This window comes from Artemia sp. Qi Xiang Cuo, chromosome 13 (genome assembly GCF_049724085.1).
Source record: "Artemia sp. Qi Xiang Cuo chromosome 13, ASM4972408v1, whole genome shotgun sequence".
In the NCBI taxonomy this organism is placed as follows: domain Eukaryota; kingdom Metazoa; phylum Arthropoda; class Branchiopoda; order Anostraca; family Artemiidae; genus Artemia; species Artemia sp. Qi Xiang Cuo.
Window position 1 is genome coordinate 15556437 of NC_142806.1, and position 24005 is coordinate 15580441.

General features: G+C 34.8%; 1 protein-coding gene across 1 annotated transcript in view; it reads left to right on the forward strand.

Moving 5' to 3' along the window:
* Window positions 1-24005, forward strand: part of LOC148945006 (uncharacterized) — a 77369-nt gene that overhangs the window by 52685 nt on the left and 679 nt on the right. Inside the window, exon 4 of the mRNA XM_089099279.1 lies at window positions 20844-24005. This exon is cut by the window's right edge and continues 679 nt beyond it. Coding sequence (XP_088955405.1) covers window positions 20844-20948 — 105 coding nt within the window. The 3' untranslated portion in view covers window positions 20949-24005. The remainder of the gene's footprint in view (window positions 1-20843) is intronic.

Sequence of the window (24005 nt, forward strand, 5' to 3'; positions counted from 1 at the left end):
TTTTAACCTAGGTTCATAAATGATTCATAATTTAGAAAAAAGTATCATAAAGTTCATATTTTTCTTGTCATCAGCTGGAAAGCACTTGCGGTTGCTGTCTTTTTCCTTATAAAGGACAAGCAAAGCAAATGTATGTGCAAGAGTTTTATTTAAAACATTTCAAACTGTAACACTGCATGTTTTGTGAACATACATTTTCTTCTGTTTGAGAACAGGCCCATGCATGCCAGAGCTATAAACTGTACCTGGAAGCTGAGCAATCTAGACAGGCTGAAGAGGAGTCCAAAATAAAAGAAGAGGAAAAAAAGAGGATGTTATCTGAGAGGAAGACCATTGAACACCTGGAAAAAGATTTGATTGAGAAGAAGTCAGTTGAAAAGGAGAAAAGACAAGTAGCAGAAAGGCTTCTTCAAGAAGCTAATGAGATGCTGAAAAAAGCCATAGATGCCAAAGACTTTGTAGAAATAAGCCTCGCACAAAGTATGATCAAGGCTTTGAGCTGGAAGATGTGCGAAGAAAATGAGGCAGCCAGAGAGGTTCAGCTGGTACAGAGCAGGGTAAACAAACGAAAGTCGTCCTTAATTTCGTCATATTTTGCCCAAAAAAAGGAACAAGTAGAATGGACTATTTTGTACTATTGTATTTTGTACTTTTATACAAATTAAACGCATTTAACTGAACGCATGAAAAAAAAAAAAAAAAAAAAAAAAAGAAGAATATGTGCACCAGTGATGAAAACACCAACTGCCACTTTTGTGTCCACGGACAGTTTCTGAGGTGCACATATCGTAAATGTAGGCTCATAATAGGTTCATAAAAAGCGCAATCAAAAGTTCATAAAGTTCATATTTTTCACAAAAAACCTAGCGGGAGGCCTGCAATTAATAAAACTTGCTAAGTATTGCTCGCCAATTTTATTTTATATTGTTTATTTTCTTATAAGAAAAAAAGGAATCGGGAAAAAAAAAGAAAAAAAAAGAATCATAAATCTTTCTTTTTTTCCTCTTTTAAATGTAGTATCCATACGATTCTACTTTTGCACATCGAATCAATGCGTCTTGTGGCATGTTATTTTGGCATAACGTTGCCTGATTTGACTCAAACGTATGCATATGTAAAAACTAAAAAAATTGTTTGGCTCTAGTTCCTTTTGATTATGAATACCCTAAAATTTGGCCACTTATTTTTCGTCTGGGGGGGGGGTGTAAAAACTTAATTTTTTCGTGGTATAGAACATAAACACTTCTTGTTAGTTCCATTTTATCGAAATCCTTCTGTTTTCAGAACACAATTTTTCAATTTGTTTTAGATTTGAAGTATACGAAAGACATCGAAATCAAAATTTGTTTGACCCCTATACATACATTACATCTGTTCATACTTAAAAAGAGCGATTTTCTAAGGCTTTAGTCTTGGTTGTGCTAAGATCATGAAGTCTTTAGCGCAGCATCACATTTTGTCAGTGTTGCCACGTTGAACGGTGAAAACGAATACCTAAAACTAATTTACCTGTAACTTTCTTCAAAGAAAAGTTACAGGTTCTTAAGCTATTTGGTCCCATATGTTTTAGCTTGTTTTTTTGCTGATTTATCTCACGTTTCGTTTTTTTTTCTAATTTGGCACTCGCATCTAAGAAAAACTGCGTAACTGCAAATGGAAACAATTTTCCTTAGAAGTTGAAGTCCCGATTTTTCCCAATTCTTCAAAACCTAATTTTTACAAGTTCCTAACAATCAGGTTTCATTTTCACTGTTCTGTTACTTTAAGAATAAGGGATAGTAATCATCTATCACCTCCTAGTGGTAGATCCAGGGGAGAGGGGGTGCGCCCCCTAACGTAGTCTAAAGTAGTGTGATTTGCTTAATTAACGCAAGTTTGCGTTAATTAAACTTGCTCCTAATGCAAGTTTATCAAATCAACCCATCCCCCCTAAAAAAATCCTGGATTTCCCCCTGTCACGTCCTGACCATCAGTGGTGCCAATTCACGGATATACCCAGGAGTAGAGCAAAATGTATTTTCAGAATATAGGGAGGGGGCAAAAATCAAGAGTTTTTTCTGGGGTGGGGGGCTACAAAAAAAACTTTAAAAAGGACATTAAAAATTTGTTTATATTCTTTTTTGTTATTATTTTACGAGTCGGACAACATTTTGTGGGAGGTTCAAACCCCCTAATTCCCCGAGAGACGACCTTGGAAGGGGGACGTAAATTATGAAATACCAAATTTTTCAAGGTACCCAAAAAATAATATTTTCGAAATCTAGGGGGAATGCCCACCCCCAACTGACTGTACTACTGGCCACGTACAAACTTGTATAAGCCCCATTTGTATTCCCTTTTAGCACTAACCATTTACCAGCACTTATATTTACCATTAACCATTTGCCAGTAGTAGTAATTTAATTACCATTTGTGTTTGCTAGTTGTTCAACGCAAGCCAAAAATGGCTTATTAGACGGCGGAAAAGCTTTTAATGGTTGCTGAATTGCTGGCAAAATATTTGTAAGCCAGTATTCTAAAAAAAATTGCGTATGGCAAATTGCCTCCCTTGGCATTCAAGTTCTTTACCCCCCCCCCCCCAAAAAAAAAAAATACAAAATAAGCAATTTGAAACTGGCTGATGACTGGTAAAACAAGGAAATGCAAAATAAAAAAAATCATAGGTCACACGTCTAGCGTTGGGGTCGGCAGTCAAACTATGGACGTTTACGCTGTACTCAAACGTGTGCATAAAATCGCACATATTTCCTTTTCCCATGTTTTTGTTCATACCGGAAATATTCATCAAAACTTTAGAAAAATTTACAAAAGGAATTTTATCGACACTTTCCATTCTTCTTTCGAATCTGGAGACAGTGGTGGATCCAGAGGGGGGGGGCGAAGGGAGTACCCCCCCAAACGTAGTCTAAAGTAGTGTAATTTACTTAATTAACGCAAGTTTGCGTTAAATAAACTTACTCCACACGCAAGTTTATCGGATTAACCTATTTTGCGCCCCCCCCTAAAAAAAATCCTGGATCCGCCCCCGTCTGGAGATTATTTGAGATTGTGGGTACTTAACTCGAAAGACTAAATCCAAAAATCTTGTTAGAACTAAGAGTGTGTTCCAGGTGGAAATTGCAATTTAATTCGTATTTACTTCAAATTTAATACGAATTAACTGCCAACCTGGAACAGTTTATTAACTAATGCCTTAATATGCATTGTAATTTATTATTAAAACACGAGTAATTTTAATGAGCAATGAGTAAAATATGAAAAATATGAGTTTTGATCCCTTAATATTATTATTATTAAAATATAATTACTATTAGGTTGGTCATTTGCCTCCATTTTCCCCACTTTGATGATGAATGTCAGAAGTTAGTTCAGTAAACACGCTAGCTAACCGTATTCACAAAAATTTAATACAAAATTTAATACGAATTTAATTTTCGATCGTTCCAACTGTTAATTCGCTCTCACCTGGAACGAAATATTAAATTTCTATTAAATATTATTAACTTTTCGTCGGACCGGGAACACGTTCTAAGATAAGCCTGCATAATTCAATTATCCACAAACACGGGCAAGTTTCCTTTAGTATATCTTTACCTTTTCTGTTGCTATACGGTTCATTTTTCAGTTTTCACTGTCATTTTCACTTAATTTGGGAAAATTGGCTCCGACTTTGCCCCTCCCCCAGGATTTCGACGAAATTACACCACTGACTTTTGGGTGGATCTGATCTAGTAGGGTATATTTCCATCAATAACATTCAATAAGTCATTGATGCCTCGCATGATGAATTCAAAATTTGACACTGAAGACTTTGAATTGGATGGATAATATATTCTATTGCACGATTTTGTAAATAATCATGGCTACAGAATTGGTTAACAATAAGTTTGATGGATTATACTCGTTGAAGAGGAAGTTAAGTGTCAGACGCCCTGGAGTAAGGTGAGGTCATACTCGATCGGGGCTCTGAGCTTTTATTAACTCAGTTGGCATCAACTGTGCAATTGAGTAAGCACTCATGTTTTTTTTCGGAAAAGCTTCAATTTGCATTTGTAATTTTATGCCAACTGAACTTGGTAGCAAGAAGTATCAGTAAATTAAATGTATGGTTTAAGATTAGAATGTAGTTGCAGGGGTGCCTCTGGATTCTGAGAAGCACTTTTTTTTATCTTCTTTGGAAAGAAATAGCAATTCCTACTATGATAAAACCTGAACGATGTGTTTCAAGCACTGAGTTATTTATAACAAAAGTTGGAGCAAAATTAGCCCCCCCCCAACAGCTGATGTCGGGTGTTTCCCTGGGTGTTCTTTTAAGAAAAATAATTGAAGAAGCTAAACGATGTTTCTCTAGCACTGGATTTTTCAGTACTTTTCTGTTATAGCGCCTATTTATATAGAAGCTAAGTAGAACCGGTTTTCATTTAGTTTGCGATCTGCATTGACAGAGAAGTGTCTGATCATGGATGTTAAAATGAAAATTGTGATAATACCTTAGAAACAAATTTGGACTATATATTTGCAGATTAAGGCTGGGGTAAGATGTAGCGGGTCTGCATGTAAAATGTGTTAGGTAGAGTTATTCTGCATATTATGAAGTAAAACTTGTTTTCTAACTTCAAAATGTACAAATACTCTACCCCCCCCCCCCAATGTCCAAATATATAGCCTAAATTATATATTTCCTATCTATTCTGTCCAAGGCCGTATACAGGGGGGAGTACCCCGTTTGAACCCCCCCCCCCCGAAATTTTTGGCCAAGTCCAAAATAAGTCGAAAATTCGTAAAACCTAGGTAAAAATCAGTAAAATTAGTCGAAAACTGAGTCAAAAATTAGTAACCCCACCCCCTCCCCCCGAAAAAAAAATCCTGGATCCGCCCTTGATTCTGTCACTTATCTTTGCCTTGGCTCAGGCTAAGCAAACAGAAACTAACGAAGAAACTCGTTCTGCCTAGCTTCTATATACATAAGCGCTATCATGGTTGTAGCAGTAGCTTCAACCTAGTAAAGAGCGAACCACAACCTATAGTAATCAAAAGTTGAAAAACGCGTTTAAAAAAACTGCCCAGTGAAAAAAAAAATCATCATCTGACACAGGATCAGGAATGGTAACTATTGTTTCGGGTAATCATAAAATTAAAAGTTTATTGCGAAAACAAATTTATGGTGTTTCGAAAAAGACTCTGAACCCCCTTGAAAATGGCGCCAGATCGAAATAAAAAGTGCACCATTGGCATCAGCATGGTCGAAAACCATTTGGTAGGACAATTACAGAACAATCTTGAACACCAAGGAAAATCACTTTTTTGCATGGGAAGCATTGATGTGTCTCCTTTTTTTCACCAGTACTAGCAAATGACCAGAACATTATAGAGAGATGTTTAATGGCTCATTTGAACAGAAATTAAATTTGCTAGTGCCTTTTTTATGTGACCGAAAAGATTGGAGGGTAACTAGCCCCCCTCCCAAAAGTCCCCCTTCCTTCAATGTTATCCAATAAAAATGTTGAGATAATCATTTTGTTCAACATAGTTCAAAGGTAAACTATTTATGGACTTGGTGATGATATGATCCTCCATAATCCCTGGGGAAATGGCTGTACGCTTTTAGTATCGGACGTATCGGTATGGGCGTATTGGTATCGCAGGTATCTCAGACAGATTTTTAATAACTCATATAAAAGATATTGCTTATATCTCCGTCCTTCCTATAAATTCCACCATTAGCAAGTTCTAAACGGTCCTAGAATATTGAGAGAGGGCTCATTCGAACGGAAATTAAAAGTTCTTGTGCCCTTTTTCATTGACCAAGAAAATTGGAGGGCAACTAGTCCCCCTCCACGCCTCTTTTTCCTCAAAATCGTCTGATAAATATTTTGAGATAGCCATTTTGTTCATTATAGTTGAAAGGCAGAATAACTATGCCTTTGGAGATATCATGACCCCCAAAGCCCCTGATGAAAGGTCTTTAAATTACAAAATTTGCCCATCGTTTACGTATACTATTTTTATTGGGAAGTATGAATACATTTATCGGGTAGGGGGGGGGGCGAATTTTCTGCTGGTGGGATTCTCCACGGGGATAATTTTCCATGGGGAGGGAAATTTACAGGATCAATTTTACACTGGAGGAATTTGCCTGAATTCCTTACTAAATTCGTCTTATGTCTTGCTTTCTCTTTGACGACTGAATTTTACGCGTGGAGATGCTAAGGGTAATTGTCCGGGGTAAATTTTCACCAGGATTGAATTGTGTAGAGAATAAACCTATGGGGAGGAGGGATTTTTCCATGGAGGCTTAGCCAGATTTCCTGGCGATCAGATTGTGTAAAGACGATCAGAAATTAAATTAAAAAAACAAGTTTTTTCAACTGAAATTAAGGAGCAACATTAAAACGAACAGAAATTATTAGGCAAATGAGGGGGACTGCTCTTCCTCGATACCTCGATCTTTACGCTAAAGTTATAAATCTGTCCCAATTTTTTTTAAGAACGACTCTTGAAACACTATGTTCGTATAATTAGAACAATAAGAAGCTTTATTAAAAGTTAAAAAAAATTTCCAACATTTCGTGGTAACGAACTGTAAGTAAGGAGCGACCCGGCTCAATAGTAACCGAAACTCTAAAAAACGGATTTTTTATACTAGTAGATACATCAAAAGAATAGTATTTTTATGCTGATTTCAAATATATAAGTTTCAACAAGTTCAATTCAATCAATACCAATCAAAAGTTACGAAAAAATTTGCCTTATTTTCGAAAAAAAAGGGAAAACACCCCCTTAAAAATGACAGAATCTTAATGAAAATCAAACTATCAGATTCAGTGTACCAGAAAACCCTACTGTAGAGCTTTCAAGCTCCTATCTGCAAAGATGCTGAATTTTTTATTTTTTGCCAGAAGAAAGATCACGGATGCGTTTTTATTTAATTTTTTTTTCCAGGGGTGATCGTGTCGATCCAGTGGTCCTAGAATATCGCGAGAGGGCTTATTTGAACGGAAATTAAAAATTCTAGTGTCCTATTTCAGTGACCAAAAAATCAGAGGGCAACTAGGCCCCCTCTTACGCTCATTTTTTCCCAAAGTCACCCGAACAAAATTTTGAGATAGCCCTTTTTTTCAAAATGGTCAAAAATGTAATAAATATGTCTTTGAAGATGAATTTAATCGCCCAGAGTCCTGGGGAAGGTCTGCAAGTTATGAACTTTGCTCGTTGTTTACTTATAGTATTGGTTATTGGGAAGTATACAAACGTTTTCAGGAGGATTTTTCTGGTGGGGTGAGGGTTGGAGGAGGGGGTATACGTGTGAGAATATTTCTATGGAGGATATTTTTATGGGGGAAGGGACATTTCTATGAGAGGGTGCCAGATTTCCGGCATTATTTAAAAAACGATCAGAAATTAAATAAAAAAAAAGTTTTTTCCACTGAAAGTAAGGAGCAACATTAAACTTAAGACGAACAGAAATTATTCCGTATATGAGGGGGTTCGTCCCCTTGTCAATACCTCGCTCTTTACGCTAAAGTTCTTTTTAGTACTTTCAAAAGAGCTATCTACTCTAATTAAAAGATCTTTTTTTATTCAGGGGTCATTATTAAAGATTTGGAACAAAATTTTAACTTTAGCGTAAAGAGCGAGGTATTGACTAGGGCCGAACCCCCTCAAATACGGAATAATTTATGTTCGTTTTAAGTTTCAATGTTGCTCCTTATTTTCTGTCGAAAAAAACTTGTTTTTTTAATTTAATATCGTAAAGAGCGAAGTGTTGAGGAAGAGCAACCCCCCTCATATAAGTAATAATTTCTATTCGTTTTAATTTTTATTGTTGCTCTTTACTTTCAGTTAAAAAAATTGTTCTTTTATTTAATAAAAATAAAGGCCTAGTAAAACACCAGTCTGAGTTTGTGGAATTTCTTAAAATCCCAGGTAATAGGAATTCGATAATGATCGTAGGATGCCTTAAAAATCTGCCTAAAAAAAAAAAAAAAAATTCTTGTCAAATTTTAAAGTATAAACAAAATCAATTGGAAAGTAAGCAATTTTTATCATCGCAAAATTGTCCTAAGATTTTGTACCAGGCCAAAAGTAAAGAACAATAACTACGACTGTACTAAAAGCTAAACTGATGTTAAAATTATTTTCAAAATTATCAGCATGTTTCTCTTTTCAACAAACTTTTGCTTTTGGGAGTACTGGCTTGCCACATTCAGGGGCGTCGTTTGGGGGTGGCAGGGGGGGCAGTTGCCCCCCAATGATGTGGAGAAAAAAATATTATACATCCCATGCTCTTTGACTATCCAGATATGGATCCCTCTTGCCCCCCCCAATAAAAATGCTGGAGGTTCACCCCTGGCCATATTCACTATACAAGTCGAATATTGTGCAAGTCTGGCTTACTTTTTTTTTCTTATTCAATATCCCAGCTACTGTTATCCATTCGTCTCGTCTCTCTTCATATTTGTCTCCTAGCTCTTGAGTTTTCCTTTGTATTCCTTGTTTGTTGTCTGGGACCTGAAACTGAAAGGCAAAGTTCCACTGAAGGAATACTACTTTTTATCTGAAAAATAAGGAAGATATAATTCCACTTAGTTTTATTTTCCTTTTCAGTGTTGTGGTCTGCTTCTTCCTTTGCTCTTTCAGCGTTGTTTTTGGCTCCAAATCGGAATTAAGGAGTCAGAGCTTGAGAAAAAATTACTTATTGAAGTAAATCTTATCTGAGGTGCTGGGTTAGAAGGGTCTAAAATCCAGGGAATTCATTTAAAAAAGAAGATTGGAAGGAAAGAGAAAAAAAACATTTAGTCTTAAGGACCGTATTCAGAGAGGTTACCCGATTTGAAGCCTTCCCCTCTGAAATCTTTGTCCGACTTTCACAAAAATAACAAAACTACATACAAATAAATTTTTTGGCGTTTCTTTGTTTGTTCTCCCCTGTGTGACGACAATCCTGGATACGACCCTGTTTAGTCTACAAACTCAACATTCATTTTGATTGTTTAACTATTTTTCATTCAGAATCTTTGGGCCTAGCTATGTTAAGAAATTTCATGGATTCTAGAATAATGGTAGCCATCACAAAAAATATTCAAGTTACAATGATTTTTGTTTAAATCTTAACATGCTGATATAATATTGTTTGAAAGATATTTCTCAGATGTCCAAAGCTTTATTCTCTCTAATTTCTATTTCTTTTTTTTTTCATCGGGCCTGAATTGCAACGGCTGTGGTTACTGAAAGATACAACACTAGTCTACCGATTAAATATCCTCAAAGGGGTTAGCCAGTGCCTTGTAGGCCTACGCACTAATGCTCTTTAGTAAGGCCTGTTGTCATCCTAACAAAAGCTTCTTGGATATACAGATACAGAACCACTATTTCTGCGCTTCTTATCCTCATTACAGTAACAGTAACTTCTCAGAATGCTCGGCCCAACCACAATAGTGCACTTTAATTAGGGTCTATTTTTGGACTAGCCAAGCAAGGTCGTATCCAGGGGGGTTAGGGGGTTTGATCTCCCCCTAAATGTTTGTCCGACTCGTAAAAACGTAAAAAATGCATAAAACACATTTTTGATGTATTTTTAAAGTTGTTTTTATAAAACGCCCATGAAAAAAAATACACCACCCGAACAAAAATCCTGGATTCGGCCTTGCAACCAATCCTTTATTGTCTTTCTGAACTATTATTTCGGCGCTTCTTATTCCTCGTTAACCATCCTTGTCGTGGTAACCAGCTCGCTGATTTTAGCTGGTACATATGCATTATGCTGTAACCACCGCTATATACTGTATAAGGAAACCAAGAAAACGGGTATCTGCTAGATAAATGGTTCACAAAGCGTGATTTGTTATTGCGTTTACAATATTTAAACTTTTGTTTTTTGGGGGTTTATGGGGGGGGGGGGCAAAAGGTACCTAGGTCAGGTTACGTATTTAATATATGCTATGCTTTACCCCCATCCCCCCTAATGTGTAAATATATATATCCCAAATTTGTTTCTAAACTATTATATATTCATCCTATTTTATTTTATTTCATTAGCGTTAACCAAACTTGACTTCTTTCGTGGGTACCGCATAATGCATAAGTACCTTTTAGCTTCAGTCGGACAAGTGGCTCTGGGAAATCTGGAACAATTCGTGGCACTTTTCTTTGTTTTAGTCAGTATCATATTTATCTACGTAAGTTAAAAATCCCTCAGAAGCAAGTTTAATATTTAAGTTTTAGTAGCCAAACTAATAAATTCAGGTTTTTTGCGATCAATTTAGCTGGTTTTACTCTTTCACTTCAATCAGTTTTAAGCTCTTTCAGACAGATGTTTTGATGCAAATGCTCTCCGCTTTGATTTTGTGAACCCGAAGTCATTTTATTCCTGACGAGTATTTTTGCATTAACCAGACAGTGTTTTTGGCTGAACCATTGGTTAGCGCGAAAATAGGCCCGTAGGGCTGCCAATCCGCTGTATAATTGACAGGAGCTAACCACAGCAGCGCTCAAAATAGTTCTGCTAGTCCTTCGGTTCGAAGGTTCTTTTTGTTAGATAGAGCTACTTCGGATGCGAGGTAAACCATGAGTACCGAACATGGTACCAGAATAATCAGAATATTTTGGAGCCCCCTCTTAACATTAAAATATTATTTTTATTAACAAAATAATTCTCGTCATGGGAATAACTAACTATTCAAGTTTTTTATCGTACTAATAATCGCACTTTATAGATGCTCGTAATTGGTAAGCGTCTGTCACTCACAGCCAATTCATGTTATAAAAACAATCTCTTGACATTATACGGCCGGTAACTGAAGCGAGGATTTATCCTTTTTACAATCAGAGTCAATTGGTTTACCGCACAAGAGAGTACAAAATAAGTGTAAAATTCTTAAGTGTATTTCTGTTCCAATTTTTATCGGTATAATTTATATTTTTAAACTCGGGAACTTCCGCATTGAAGTCTAGCCATATTCTTTTTATTATCTATGAAACACGGTTGCAAACTTTTATTGGATAATATTGGCTCAAACGACGAAAATGATTAGCTTTATTTTTATTATTTTGGGCTAATTTTAGCCTTTTTTTTTCCACTAGTGGCCTAATTTTTGTAAATCTCTTAAGCCGAACTTGAATTTTAATAGCTTCATTGGTGTAAACCGGCCTGGCTTAGCAGCTATGCTTGGAAATGGGCTGACAAAATTTACGCTACACTGTAATTGATTTAGGAACAGGAATGTCGTTTTTGGGGAGGGGGCCAGTTGCCCCCCCCCAATAATGTATATATATATATATGTATATATATATATATATATATATATATATATATATATATATATATATATATATATATATATATATATATATATATATATATATATATATATATATATATATATATATATATATATATATATATATATATATATATATATATATATATATATATATATATATATATATATTATTTATTGAAATTGCGTTCTTCAGAGCTTCAACAAGTATTGACAAGGTTTTTACCTACTGTTGATTACCATGAACAGTTTGATAAACGGTGTATTCATTTTCAGTTCAATTCAATTCCATAACTAACCTAATGCTGAATTAGTGTCAATGTATCAAATGATCTTTCAATCATTATCATAATGAGATTACGTTAACTTGCAGCAACTTGTCGTTAGCAGGGACTTCATTTCACTTTCTCCTTTGTGGGAGGGGTGCATAACGTTTTTTGATAATCACTGTTTCTGATATGTGGCACGTGGCTACAAACCTGCCGGGGAATCTTTCTTACATTTTATTTTTATTATTTATAGTTTTCTACCCTATTGATGAAGCCTTATTAAAATTTTGAATTTCTAACATATTTATGATGATTAAGCAGGTGATACGCCCCTTTTCCCCTGACAACTTCAAGATAAAAAAAATGAATATAAACTTGGTTTTGCTATTACTAATGATGATTGTAATTTGAATAGCTGTTTTGTAATATAGAAGAATTACTGGCAACTAATCCAAAGAAATTTTCTTACATTTTTTTTTTTCATTCATGAAAAATGAAGTTTCAACAACAGGAAATACATATATTTTAGTGTTTATATATTTTATTAATAAAATATATATTAATAAAATTAATATTATAAAATTATATTAATTATTAATATAAATACATATATCGTATTAATATAACTGTAAAGGTATAAGAAAACAGTACTGCAACTATCTTAATTTGACCGCTTTTAATGTCACATTTTCTCTAGATTCAGTTGTCTTTACTAATTTTCTGCACTGGATTAACGCTTGAAAAATGTTTGATTCTCATGTAATTCAAGCAAAATAGCTTACCCTTATAAAAGGGTAGATAGCGAAGAATTAATCCAGCGAAGTGATTTCTCAGGCTGGGGAACATATCCTGAATTTTATACTTCAACACCCACTAACTAATTAGAAGAAGTCGTAAATTGCTATTAGTCCGTCGAACTTTCTTCTAGTCGTTAAAGCCGAAATCTGTACCGTTTAATACTGTATATAGCTTTATATAATACTACAGTATAGAACTGTTACAGTATATAACCTTATGAATTGCAATATCAGTCCCTTAAAGTACCAAAATAAAGTACCGATATCAAAATCAGAACATTTTTTGCCCAGTAGAACCATCAAGTCTATTCATACCTGAAAACAACAATTTTGTAAGATTTTGATTATTTTCTAATCTTTTTTTCTAAGATTGGAATATTTTCTTAGAATTTATGAAGTTTTTAGAGCAGTATCATGTTTTTGTCGGTGTTTCCACGTTGATAGTGAAAATAAATACGTTATACTAATTGATTAATTTTTACCATGGATTTCTGCTGTAAGAATTCAAACGTTGACAGTTTCCTAGCTCCCAGGAAAAATAAATGCTCAAAGGAAAGGGTATATATTACCCTTGCACTGTCCTGCATGAAAAGGAAATATGATACTTTAGAAACAAATTTGGGCTATATATTTGCACATTAGGGGGTGGGAGTAAATCATAGCACATATTAAATACTTAACCTAACCTAGGTACCCCCCCCCCCCTAAACCCCAAAAACAGCAGTTGAAATATTGTAAACGCAATAACAAATCACGCTTTGCGAACCATTTATCTAGCAAATACCTGTTTGTCTGGTTTCCCGTCTGGTTTCCTTATACAGTATATAGCGGTGGGTATCGTATAATGCATAAGTACCGAGGTTTTTCCAGAGGAGAGATAGGGGAGGAAGTGGTCAAAAATGCATTATTAAATACAAAACACATTACAAATTACATTCATAATTATTTAATAAATTATTACTTTTTGTCCATTTATGTCCATTAGTGCCAGTTTCTATTCTTATAGAAATATTATTCTAATATTTATTCTATTATTACTCTATTATTCTATTATTCTATTTTTATTCTATTATTCTATTCCAGTTTCTATTCTTATTATAAGTTTGCTCATAGTCGTTTCTGTATTAAATAAAAGGGTAAAGCTTTGAGAAAAATCTGCTATCTAGCCTACTATTTTTGCAAAGTTTTTTTTTTATTATTATGCCTTAGCTTCTCTATATTTAATTGTCATCATTAACTTTCAGCCAAAAGGATTTATTTAAGATTAACACTTGAAAATGCTTATTTCCATACAATTCAAGTGAAAATAACTTATCGTTGTAGAGGGGTAGATGGCTCCGGATAAGCAATTTCCCAACCTTGAGAAAATAATGCTTAATTTTTATTTCAGCTCCCACAAACTAATTAAGAGAAGTCGTAAACTGTTAGATCTGTCCAACTTTTTTCTAGTCTGTAAATATTTGATATTTGACATTTTTATCTTGTTTCGCAATTAAGTTGCGTATTAAATCAAGAGTTAATTTTTTAAGCAGTGATTTAGCTGTAAACCTTGTATGTTTACTGATTTATTTTGTTAATTTAACTGAAAAAAATGATGAAAAAACACATATAATTGACAGTTAGCGATTATTGATACTAATAGAAGGACTCGGGTTTCTACTTTCGAAGCTCCCTATTTTAGTGATGATCTTCATTTTTTTTTATTTTTTTTTTTGCAAATACTGTTTTTAAAATTCTGTTTCTAGAATTCCGATATCTAATGACAAGGGCCACTCTTCCTCCACGGAAGATTCTACAAAATTCCTCCATGGAAAGTTCCTCCCATTTAACTCCTTCCCCCTTCTCACAACGAAATTTCCCCTAGGACAATTCCATTCTCGCTAAAAATCCTCCGGGTAATATTCTTGTGGACGAGTCCACCTGAAAAAGTCATCTTAGCACATTTTCATTTGGAAAAGACTTTAATTTCTGATAATTTTTCAAATGGTGCCAGAAATCTCCCTTCGCGGAAAATATTTCACGGGAAATAATTCTCGGGAGGGCTTTATTCGTCCTATTTGCCCATGTGTCTGGAGTGCATACATAGCATCGGATCAAAGTATAATCATCTACTGAACAAGTACAGTCAAAACTCTGCAAAAGTGACCCCGCGTACCTCAGCGCCTCTAGAGGGAAAATGTTGTACTACTTAATTGCTCCGAGCCAATAAATCAAATTTAATACAGCTTTTACGGAACAAGTATAATCACCTACGGAACTTGTGATTTAGTCGCCAGGTTCGCATAGGTATGGAATCGTCTCCGGAGACGCGGACAAAGGGTCACTTTTTGTGTGTGGAGAGGATAGGCATTGTCAGTACTTGTTCAGTATGTGTTTATACTTTGCATCGGATAAAGCACAATTCTTTGGTTGAAAAATAGGACAAGTGCATGCAGTAACACAGACCCAAAGAGAGATTGCATTTCGTCGTAAAAGTATGCTTTAATTTCATTGTCTTATTTTTGTGCCGTATTTCTGAAAGCCAATTACATTATTCCTTATTTCTGGAGGGAAAAATTGCTCCCCCTTTCTGAAATCTGGCTAACTAATGCTTAGTGACAAATCCATACTGACGGGGAAACGTAGTTTCTGGAGAGACTAATAACTGTTCTCCTAAAACATTTTCTTCAATTCCAATGGTCTGTTTTTGTGTGCTTTAATGTCATTGTCTTATTTTTGTGACGTATTTCTGAAAGCCAATTACATTATTCCTTATTTCTGAAGAGGAAAATAGCACCCCCTTTTTGAAACCAGGTTAACTAATGCTTCGGGTAAACTAAAGCTTTGTGACGAATCCAGACAGACAAGGAAACACAGTTTCTGCAGAGACTAGTAACTCAGCCCTCCTAAAACGTTTTCTTCAATTCCAATGGTCTATTTTTGTCTCGTGTTTTGCAGCTGACCATTTTAGTCCCTAAGCGTATGCCAGAAGGGGAAGCAAAACGGTCCCACATTCTTTCTGCCCGTTTCCACCCTACCCGTTTTTGCCATGTCAACTTTTCAGCCAGTAAAAAGATTCTAAAATTTTTGAATTTTTTTTTTATTCAGGTGCCAATATCGGAGTGGGGGGACAACTTATTATTTTTTCCTTCTTTTTGCCAATCAAATGATCAAAAAAGGGGAGTTTTCAGTGAAGACTCAAAAGGAAAGTATCTTTTGAAATCTAGGGGGTGCAAAATATCTAGGGGACATTTCCCCTCCCTTTGAGTCATTTTAAAGGAATTATAAGCAAAGAGCAAAGACAATTTTTGAATTTTTTTTTATTCAGGTGCCAATATCGGAGTGGGGGGACAACTTATTATTTTTTCCTTCTTTTTGCCAATCAAATGATCAAAAAAGGGGATTTTTCAGTGAAGACTCAAAAGGAAAGTATCTTTTGAAATCTAGGGGTGCAAAACATCTAGGGGACATTTCCCCTCCCTTTGAGTCATTTTAAAAGAATTATAAGCAAAGAGCAAAGAAAATTTTTGAATTTTTTTTTTATTCAGGTGCCAATATCGGAGTGGGGGGACAACTTATTATTTTTTCCTTCTTTTTGCCAATCAAATGATCAAAAAAGGGGATTTTTCAGTGAAGAATCAAAAGGAAAGTATCTTTTGAAATCTAGGGGGTGTAAATCATCTAGGGGACATTTCCACTCCCTTTGAGTCATTTTAAAGAAATTATAAGCAAAGATCAAAGAAAATTTTTGAATTTTTTTTTTATTCAGGTGCCAATATCGGAGTGGGGGGACAACTTATTATTTTTTCCTTCTTTTTGCCAATCAAATGATCAAAAAAGGGGATTTTTCAGTGAAGACTCAAAAGGAAAGTATCTTTTGAAATCTAGGGGTGCAAAACATCTAGGGGACATTTCCCCTCCCTTTGAGTCATTTTAAAAGAATTATAAGCAAAGAGCAAAGAAAATTTTTGAATTTTTTTTATTCAGGTGCCAATATCGGAGTGGGGGGACAACTTATTATTTTTTCCTTCTTTTTGCCAATCAAATGATACAAAAAGGGGATTTTTCAGCGAAGACTCAAAAGGAAAGTATCTTTTGAAATCTAGGGGTGCAAAACATCTAGGGGACATTTCCACTCCCTTTGAATCATTTTAAAAGAATTATAAGCAAAGAGCAAAGAAAATTTTTGAATTTTTTTTTTATTCAGGTGCCAATATCGGAGTGGGGGGACAACTTATTATTTTTTCCTTCTTTTTGCCAATCAAATGATACAAAAAGGGGATTTTTCAGTGAAGACTCAAAAGTAAAGTATCTTTTGAAATCTAGGGGTGCAAAACATCTAGGGGACATTTCCCCTCCCTTTGAGTCATTTTAAAATAATTATAAGAAAAGAGCAAAGACAATTTTTGAATTTTTTTTTTATTCAGGTGCCAATATCGGAGTGGGGGGACAACTTATTATTTTTTCCTTCTTTTTGCCAATCAAATGATCAAAAAAGGGGATTTTTCAGTGAAGAATCAAAAGGAAAGTATCTTTTGAAATCTAGGGGGTGTAAATCATCTAGGGGACATTTCCCCTCCCTTTGAGTCATTTTAAAGGAATTATAAGCAAAGAGTCCAATTCCAGCTTTCATTTATGTTCGCTTTTCATTTTCTATAGAGAGAAAAGAGATTTCTTTGTTAATAAAACCGTCAAAATCAATCTTTAAACCCTTCCCTATTCGTTCTTTCCTGTGAACAATTTGATTATCCCCCTATTTAAAACCAGGCTAACTATTGCTTTGAGTTAAAATAAGTTTGATTTACAAATCTAGAAACACAAGGACACTTAGCTTCTGAAGAGACTAATAATTTTGTCTCTTTAATTCCTGATTGGTTCTTTTATGGGAAATGATAAGCCAGTAAAAAGAACGAAAAGTTGTAATTTACTACTCTTTTCATAAGCATATTCACTGTTTCTTTTTCCATAAAATTGTAAACATTTCAATTCTTATCTTAGATTTCCTAAATTATAAAAAAAACAAACATATTTAGGTCGGACACAGAAAACTTGATATTCCGGTGATCAATAGTCTAAATTATAGTGACTATATTTTATTTCGAATTCATCGGTCATCCGCAAAAAGTGTAAAAAAAAGAACACCGGATTTGAAAAGCCCTTTATTTTTATTTGTTGCTATTGGTAACGTGTATGTTTTGTTGTTACTAATCGTCGAAGGGTATATTTTGATACTACGTTTCTATTTTTCAGGTTAATATTTGTGGTGTAAATTCGTAAATGTGTGGTAAATTTGATTTACATCAGATTCAAATCTGGGGTTCTTTTTCAGATACCCTTTAAATACATTTAACATTAAACTGGGTAATAAAACATACAACTAAATGAATAAAAATGAATCCTAATATATATGGTCGGAGCTACTTTTCGTTTGTGTGGGAGAGGAACAGGCCTTGTAAATTTTACCCGTCATACCAGATTTTACAAAAGATTTGAGCAAAATGTTTGCCTTTCGTTAACATACTCAAAGGCCACTTGCCTACCGATCATTTACTTTTGTCTATGGATTGTAAGAAATTAAAATTTTATCCCCCATATTTAATTCCTTACTTGAAATTTCCTTACTATGAAGCTAAAAAATTAACCCCTCCTCCATCAAGAAACATTCCAAATATTCCATATCACTCTTTTGGAAAAATTTCTGTTGGCACCCTTGCATGTATTTGAGCTCATAGTAATTATTTAATATAACTTATTGAGCGTCGCTTTTTTTGGCTTCAATCTTTAGCTATGTTGCTTCCGTATTATAAGTTCTTCTTTTTTTATTATCCTCTATACTCCTTCACTTATTTATTTTGTGCTTAATGAAGGAAAAGTGGTACTACTGTAGGGAAGATTAGGTTTGGTAATTTTGCGGCAGTCGCTTAATTGTGACTTTTTTTTACATGTTTGCTTCCTTTGTTTCGTTCTATTATTCTAAAATCAAAACTGCTGTATGCAATGGCACCTTCAGGGGAGAGCAGAGAGGGTATTCTGCCCCCCCCCCTAAAAAACAAGAATATCCAAAATTACAAGACTCGGAAAAAAAGTGCCAGCTTTTCGGGCAAAAATACATTGGTACTTATCTGTTATAGCGACCCCATTCAAGAAGTGAAGTTAGGTTAATCCTAATGAAATATACCAAAATATGATGAAAATATAATACTTTAGAAACAAATTTGGGTTGGGGTAAAGCATAGCATGCAAAATGTATTAGCTAGAATAATTCTGCATATTATGAAGTAAGAACTGTTTTCTAACTTGACAATTTCCAAATACTTTACTCCCCCCTAATGTGCAAATGTATAGCCCAAATTATATAATTCTAATGTATTCTGTCACCCGCCACCTATTTTCCACAGAGCTTAAGCTAACTGTCTCCTAATATAGACATATGAAACCGATTTGTTATCGAGTTTTACGCAGCGTAATTCTTTAGTGGGGTCACTATAACAGATAAGTACCAATACATTTTACAAAATGTTAGCCCCCTATCCTGAGAAAAATTTGCTGGCTCACCCTTTGAAAAACCTCCGCGAACACCATTGGCTGCATCTGTATCTCTTTTAAGCATCAGATACCACTTTTCTTTACTACCCTTTTTCTCTCTCCTCTTCTTTTCTTCTCTTGTTTACTCCCTCAATTTTATGTTTTGTAGTTTATGATAGGAAATATACATTCGGTACATACCAGACTCATCTTAAAAATAAAATCTGAGAATTTCATACACGTAGATTAAATAGCATTTTGCGTAACTGGACGGCATTCAAAAGCCTTCGGTGACAAGATTATGATGCATTTGCTCCTTTCAAAATATTATATTTTCGATAAACATATTGAAGACCGTATTACCCACTCGATGTCTTTCGTTTGAAAGAAAACTATAATAGATGGTGCTATCAATCAAAGAGAATAATAGAAAATTCGGCTTTTCTTGTTTCCCGCTGATTTTTGAATCAGCAATTTCTGAAATATAATATTAAACAGTTTGAATACCAAGAACAGAGACTTAAGAGTGTTCAGTGATATACCTGTGGCGTCTCGGTGGATTGATGGCACAGTGCTTGGCGGTAAGGGAGCCCAGGATTCAATCCAAGCTGCTGTAGGGTCAGATTTAGAATCTTTGTTGTCAAGATGCGTCGTTAATCTGTTGACTTGACTGCTATAAAACTCAATGACAAAAAAGATAAGAAGCATTGTAAAGATCTATCTTTAACAAGAGATGGCTGCGGAGGCCGTTAGAGCTATTGGCTGTTAGTTTAGTAATGTTTTTTTTTCAATTAAATGTATATCCCTCAATCTAAGAATAAAAAAAATTATTTAAAAAAAAAGTTTTCTGCGAATGAAAGTAATGAGCGACATTGAAATTTAAAACGAACAGTAAATTATTATTTACTATAAAACTTGCCTAAGCATGAATTGTTTCTAAATCTCATCAATCACTAAATTTTTTCGAATTGTCATTAAATCCTATTAGTCTAGACCAGTGGCTCCCCACCAATTCTGAGCCATGCACCACCTAGGAATTTCTGAACCCTGATGCCCGCCTCGTGATATTTAAATTTTGTTGCTCAAAATTTTAAGTGTATTCACGCTAAGGAAGCTTACATCGCCATTAATTAACTTGGTATCTTTCTTCGAGTCGTCTGCTAGACATTTTTTATTCTAATTTCTTTTTAATACAAAATACTAACTATAATAAATTTTTTCTTTATACAACACCTTTATACAATGCGTGACGTCATTGTAATACAATCAATGAAATTTTTTTGCTCTTTGAATGCTTATTAATGTGACGTCATACAAATATTTTTTTTCAATATTAAGGCTCTAGAGTATGGTCAGCCAATGGGTGCACGTCCTGCACATGACCCACCTAAATATTGGCATACCCCACTGATGAGGCATATGCCCCACTTTGGGAATCACGAGCCTTGACATTAATTCCCACTAGCCTCTTTAAATTGTTCAGATCCCAATTATAGTTCAGATTTCTTATTGATGAACACTGCAGGTTTTTCTTTATCTTTTCCCCTTTTTCGTTTCATTTTTTACATTATTCCATTATTTTTTTTTTACATTATTAGAATGTTCCCTTTTCCGTACATTGCTGCTTTACCATGAATACTGTACCAAATTGCCAGCACTACTTTTCAAATTCAAGAAACAATTTTTCCAAAGTAAGATAAGCAGGTCGTTCCGAGATAGGGTGGGAGATGGTCGTAAAGAAGGATTTAAAGGAAGCTTCAACTTCTTTGGAAGGTGTAAAGAGGGAGGCTTTGAATAGCTTGGGATGGAGGGGGAGTGTGCGTAGGCGTGTTGCCCTCAAGCGGCTTGGATTGTTAGTAGCAGTAAAATCTGAGCTTACCTTCTGAAGTTACATAGGCGTTTCTCTAAAAACGGTACTCTTAAGTGCTTTTTGAACTCGAAAAACAAACAAACAATAAGTTGACTTGTTTTAAAAATTTTTCCTATTTTTACAGATGTTGGCGCTTAGAAGACAGCAACTGCTTACAACACTTGAAGAATTGAAACAAAGTTTGGAGGAGCAGTCAGTAAGAATTCAAGAAGCCTTTAAAGCATCCTAAGAACAATAATAAGTGATGATTATTATAATTACTTCTCTGGAATTTTGTGCTATTTGGTTATGTTTCTTCATATTTTTTTTTTCTTATTTTAAACCAATTTTCAGTCTCATCAGTCAGAGCATCTACCTATATTATCGGTAATGTCGATAACTTCCATCCAATCAGTAATCTTCCGCTCTGAGAACAACTCTGTGAGGTAATGCCTCAGACACTTTAAGCCAAATACCTATTTCTCATTATACTGCCAGTAGGCTTATTAAAATTATGATAAATTTTACAAGTAGTTAGGTTAGTTTGTCTAACTCACCTTTGTTTTGTTTCACAGCGGGGGGATTGAGTTGCAATTTTCACAATTTTTTTCCTTTGCGTGGGAGGGGTCTTCGATCCATACAAAAGAGTGCGTACAGCTATGTTTTTGTCTATCCTATGTCTGTTGTCTAACAGGCTTTTTGGCTAGTTGATTGATGAATATGCTGAGGCGGAAGAGATGCGTTTTCATTCACAAAAATTGTCTTCTAAGACACATGGAGCAAGGGATCCGACTTTGTAATACCCCTTTCAAAAACGTCGACTTGGTATTTTTTGCTCAATGTGTCTATATTGGTACACAAATAAACTAACAAAACATACTCAGGGATGTGTGATTATTTTTCAGCGCGGTCAAATTCTTAGAAATGCTCGTACGAATGTCTCATTCATTAACCTATGGCTAAATATTTTTACAGGCAAATCTTTTGTAATGGTCTGACACAAAATAAGATTTGGGGCTCTAATTAGGCACAATTCTTTTTTCTTTAGAAGGCTGTCTTACCTACAATCCTGGTGCCGCAGTCTGGTCAAACTTAGTGCTAATTTAAAGAAAAACTTTTCAGTTAAACTCAGCGGTTGTTAGAAATCGGTTAAAATGGACAAATTCATACTCAAATTACTTCTAAACTTTTACATTGGTAAAAGTGTCAATTTTTACTTTTTTTTATAATAGCTAATATGTTTTATACTAAGTTTAATAACTAATAAGCTAAACTATTACATCGACTTAAATATATATCTAAAAGGGGGGAACTTAAATAAGTGAATTATAGTTATAGCTTATCAGTAAGTTTTATTCTGTGTGTGTTAAGCAAATAGAATCTACAAAACATTTTCTTGATTTTTAGTAAAGTGCTGTTCTTTTGAGTTTGAGGATTTATGAAAGAGGGGGGGGGGGGCAAAAACGCAGTCAGATATATTCTATTTGTCACTATTTTCAGGAGAGGAGCCCCCGGCGAATTGGTTTCTTGAGCTGGGGGGGGGGAATTTTCTTCTCTACTATGTATAGGCACGGCCGATTTTTCATAGAAATATGAAAGGTGATTTGTGTTATTAGTGATTCCTTGATTATTCCAACGTCACTTTTTCAATTTTGAATAGCCTTTTCGTCCAGTTCACAATGTTGAACCTCGGCAGAGCAAGGTTCCATGAGCCCGTCTATGTTCAACGTTTTCTAATTCAACTCTTCTATAAGCTTGAGCAGGGTTAGGAGCCAGGAATTCTAGTTAGGTTACTGGGGCAGAGCTGAAGACGACCCATTTGGAGGATGTTTTCAGATAATTTCCCTCTTTTCGAGTTTTCCTGTTTAGTGCCCCGAATATTATTATGCCCAATATTATGCCCCAAACGATCACCTGAAGAACATGTAAATTATATTAGGGGAAACGGTCGTAAAAAGGAAAGAAAACAGACATAAAACGAAAGAAAAACCATAGCACATACTCTTTTATGGCTTGTGCGGGAGCGGAGAAAAAGCATTATTCCTCTTTCCCCAAGACCAAGTCTCAAAGTCCCCTTGACCCCCCCCGAAAAAAAGAAGAAAAACAACTGAAAGTTCCAATCCATGAGAAAAGTAGTAGACCCACCAAAACTATGGACAGAGTTCATCACAATTTCAAATAAACCTATGGACTATTGATGAATACTTGCTTGGCTTCAGGCTTTAGGTACCTGTTGTATATAACACAATTGCTTTTAGAGATGAGACATTATCAGTTGGACGGAAGTTACGGGCACTTACCAGATATATAGGTAGAGACTATCTCTCTCTTATTCCTGTTCACATGTTAGGCTCATCTAAATGAAAAAGATTATGGACCTTAGTTGTGGGAAAGATTTATTTTCAGGGCTTTTCAGTCATTCTATTAAGTCTACTAGTCATTCTGAACTATTGTCGAATAACTTCCCTGAGTTATAGTATCCTGAAATTAATGCGTAGATTGTAACGTCCGGGAAATTTGTTTCAAAGACTTCTCGGAAGTAGGGTGAGGGTTGGAAACCCAAACCTAGACTTTCCAGGGAGTTTGTAGAAATAGTCTTGCAGGAGATTTCTCCTATTCTCCTACGATAAATTACAGTTCGAATAGGGATAAATCGTTTTATTAGACAGTAAAAAAAAACAATCAAAAATTATAATGGATATATATATCACTGTACACGTGATCGAAATATTCAGTATATTTTTTGATTGTTTTTTTACTGTCCAATAAAACAATTTATCCCTATTCGAACTGTTATTTATCATCATGGAAAGGCATTGTGGTCTTCGAAATTACCTACGTCCTATCTTCCTTTCCTCTGGCAATTCACGGAAATGTAAGGGAAGGGTCCGAATGTATTTTTCCCAATCTATTAGGTTTCTTTTGTTGTTGTTTTTCAAGTTTTTCAATCAAAACACCAAAAAAGACATTTTTCAATGAAACTACCTTTAAAAATATATTTTTCAAAATCTTGGGTCCCCCACCCAATTGACGCCTCTGACCACTGGGCTAATGTTTCAGACATCTTATGTTTTTCCCCATTGATATCTAATTATCCCAAGACAGATTCCCGTCTCTATAAACTTTTTCTGGTGTTAATATCATTAATATACACAAAATTCCAATTGTCTCTTGGACTGTTTGTTTAATTCATCCCTGCGTACAAAGGGTCCCCTTTGTGTGCAAAATCAATCTGAAGCCTAATAAATTTTCTGAAAGTTTCGTCTAGTCTCACATTTAGGGTAATTTCAACCCGTTCTCTGAAGAA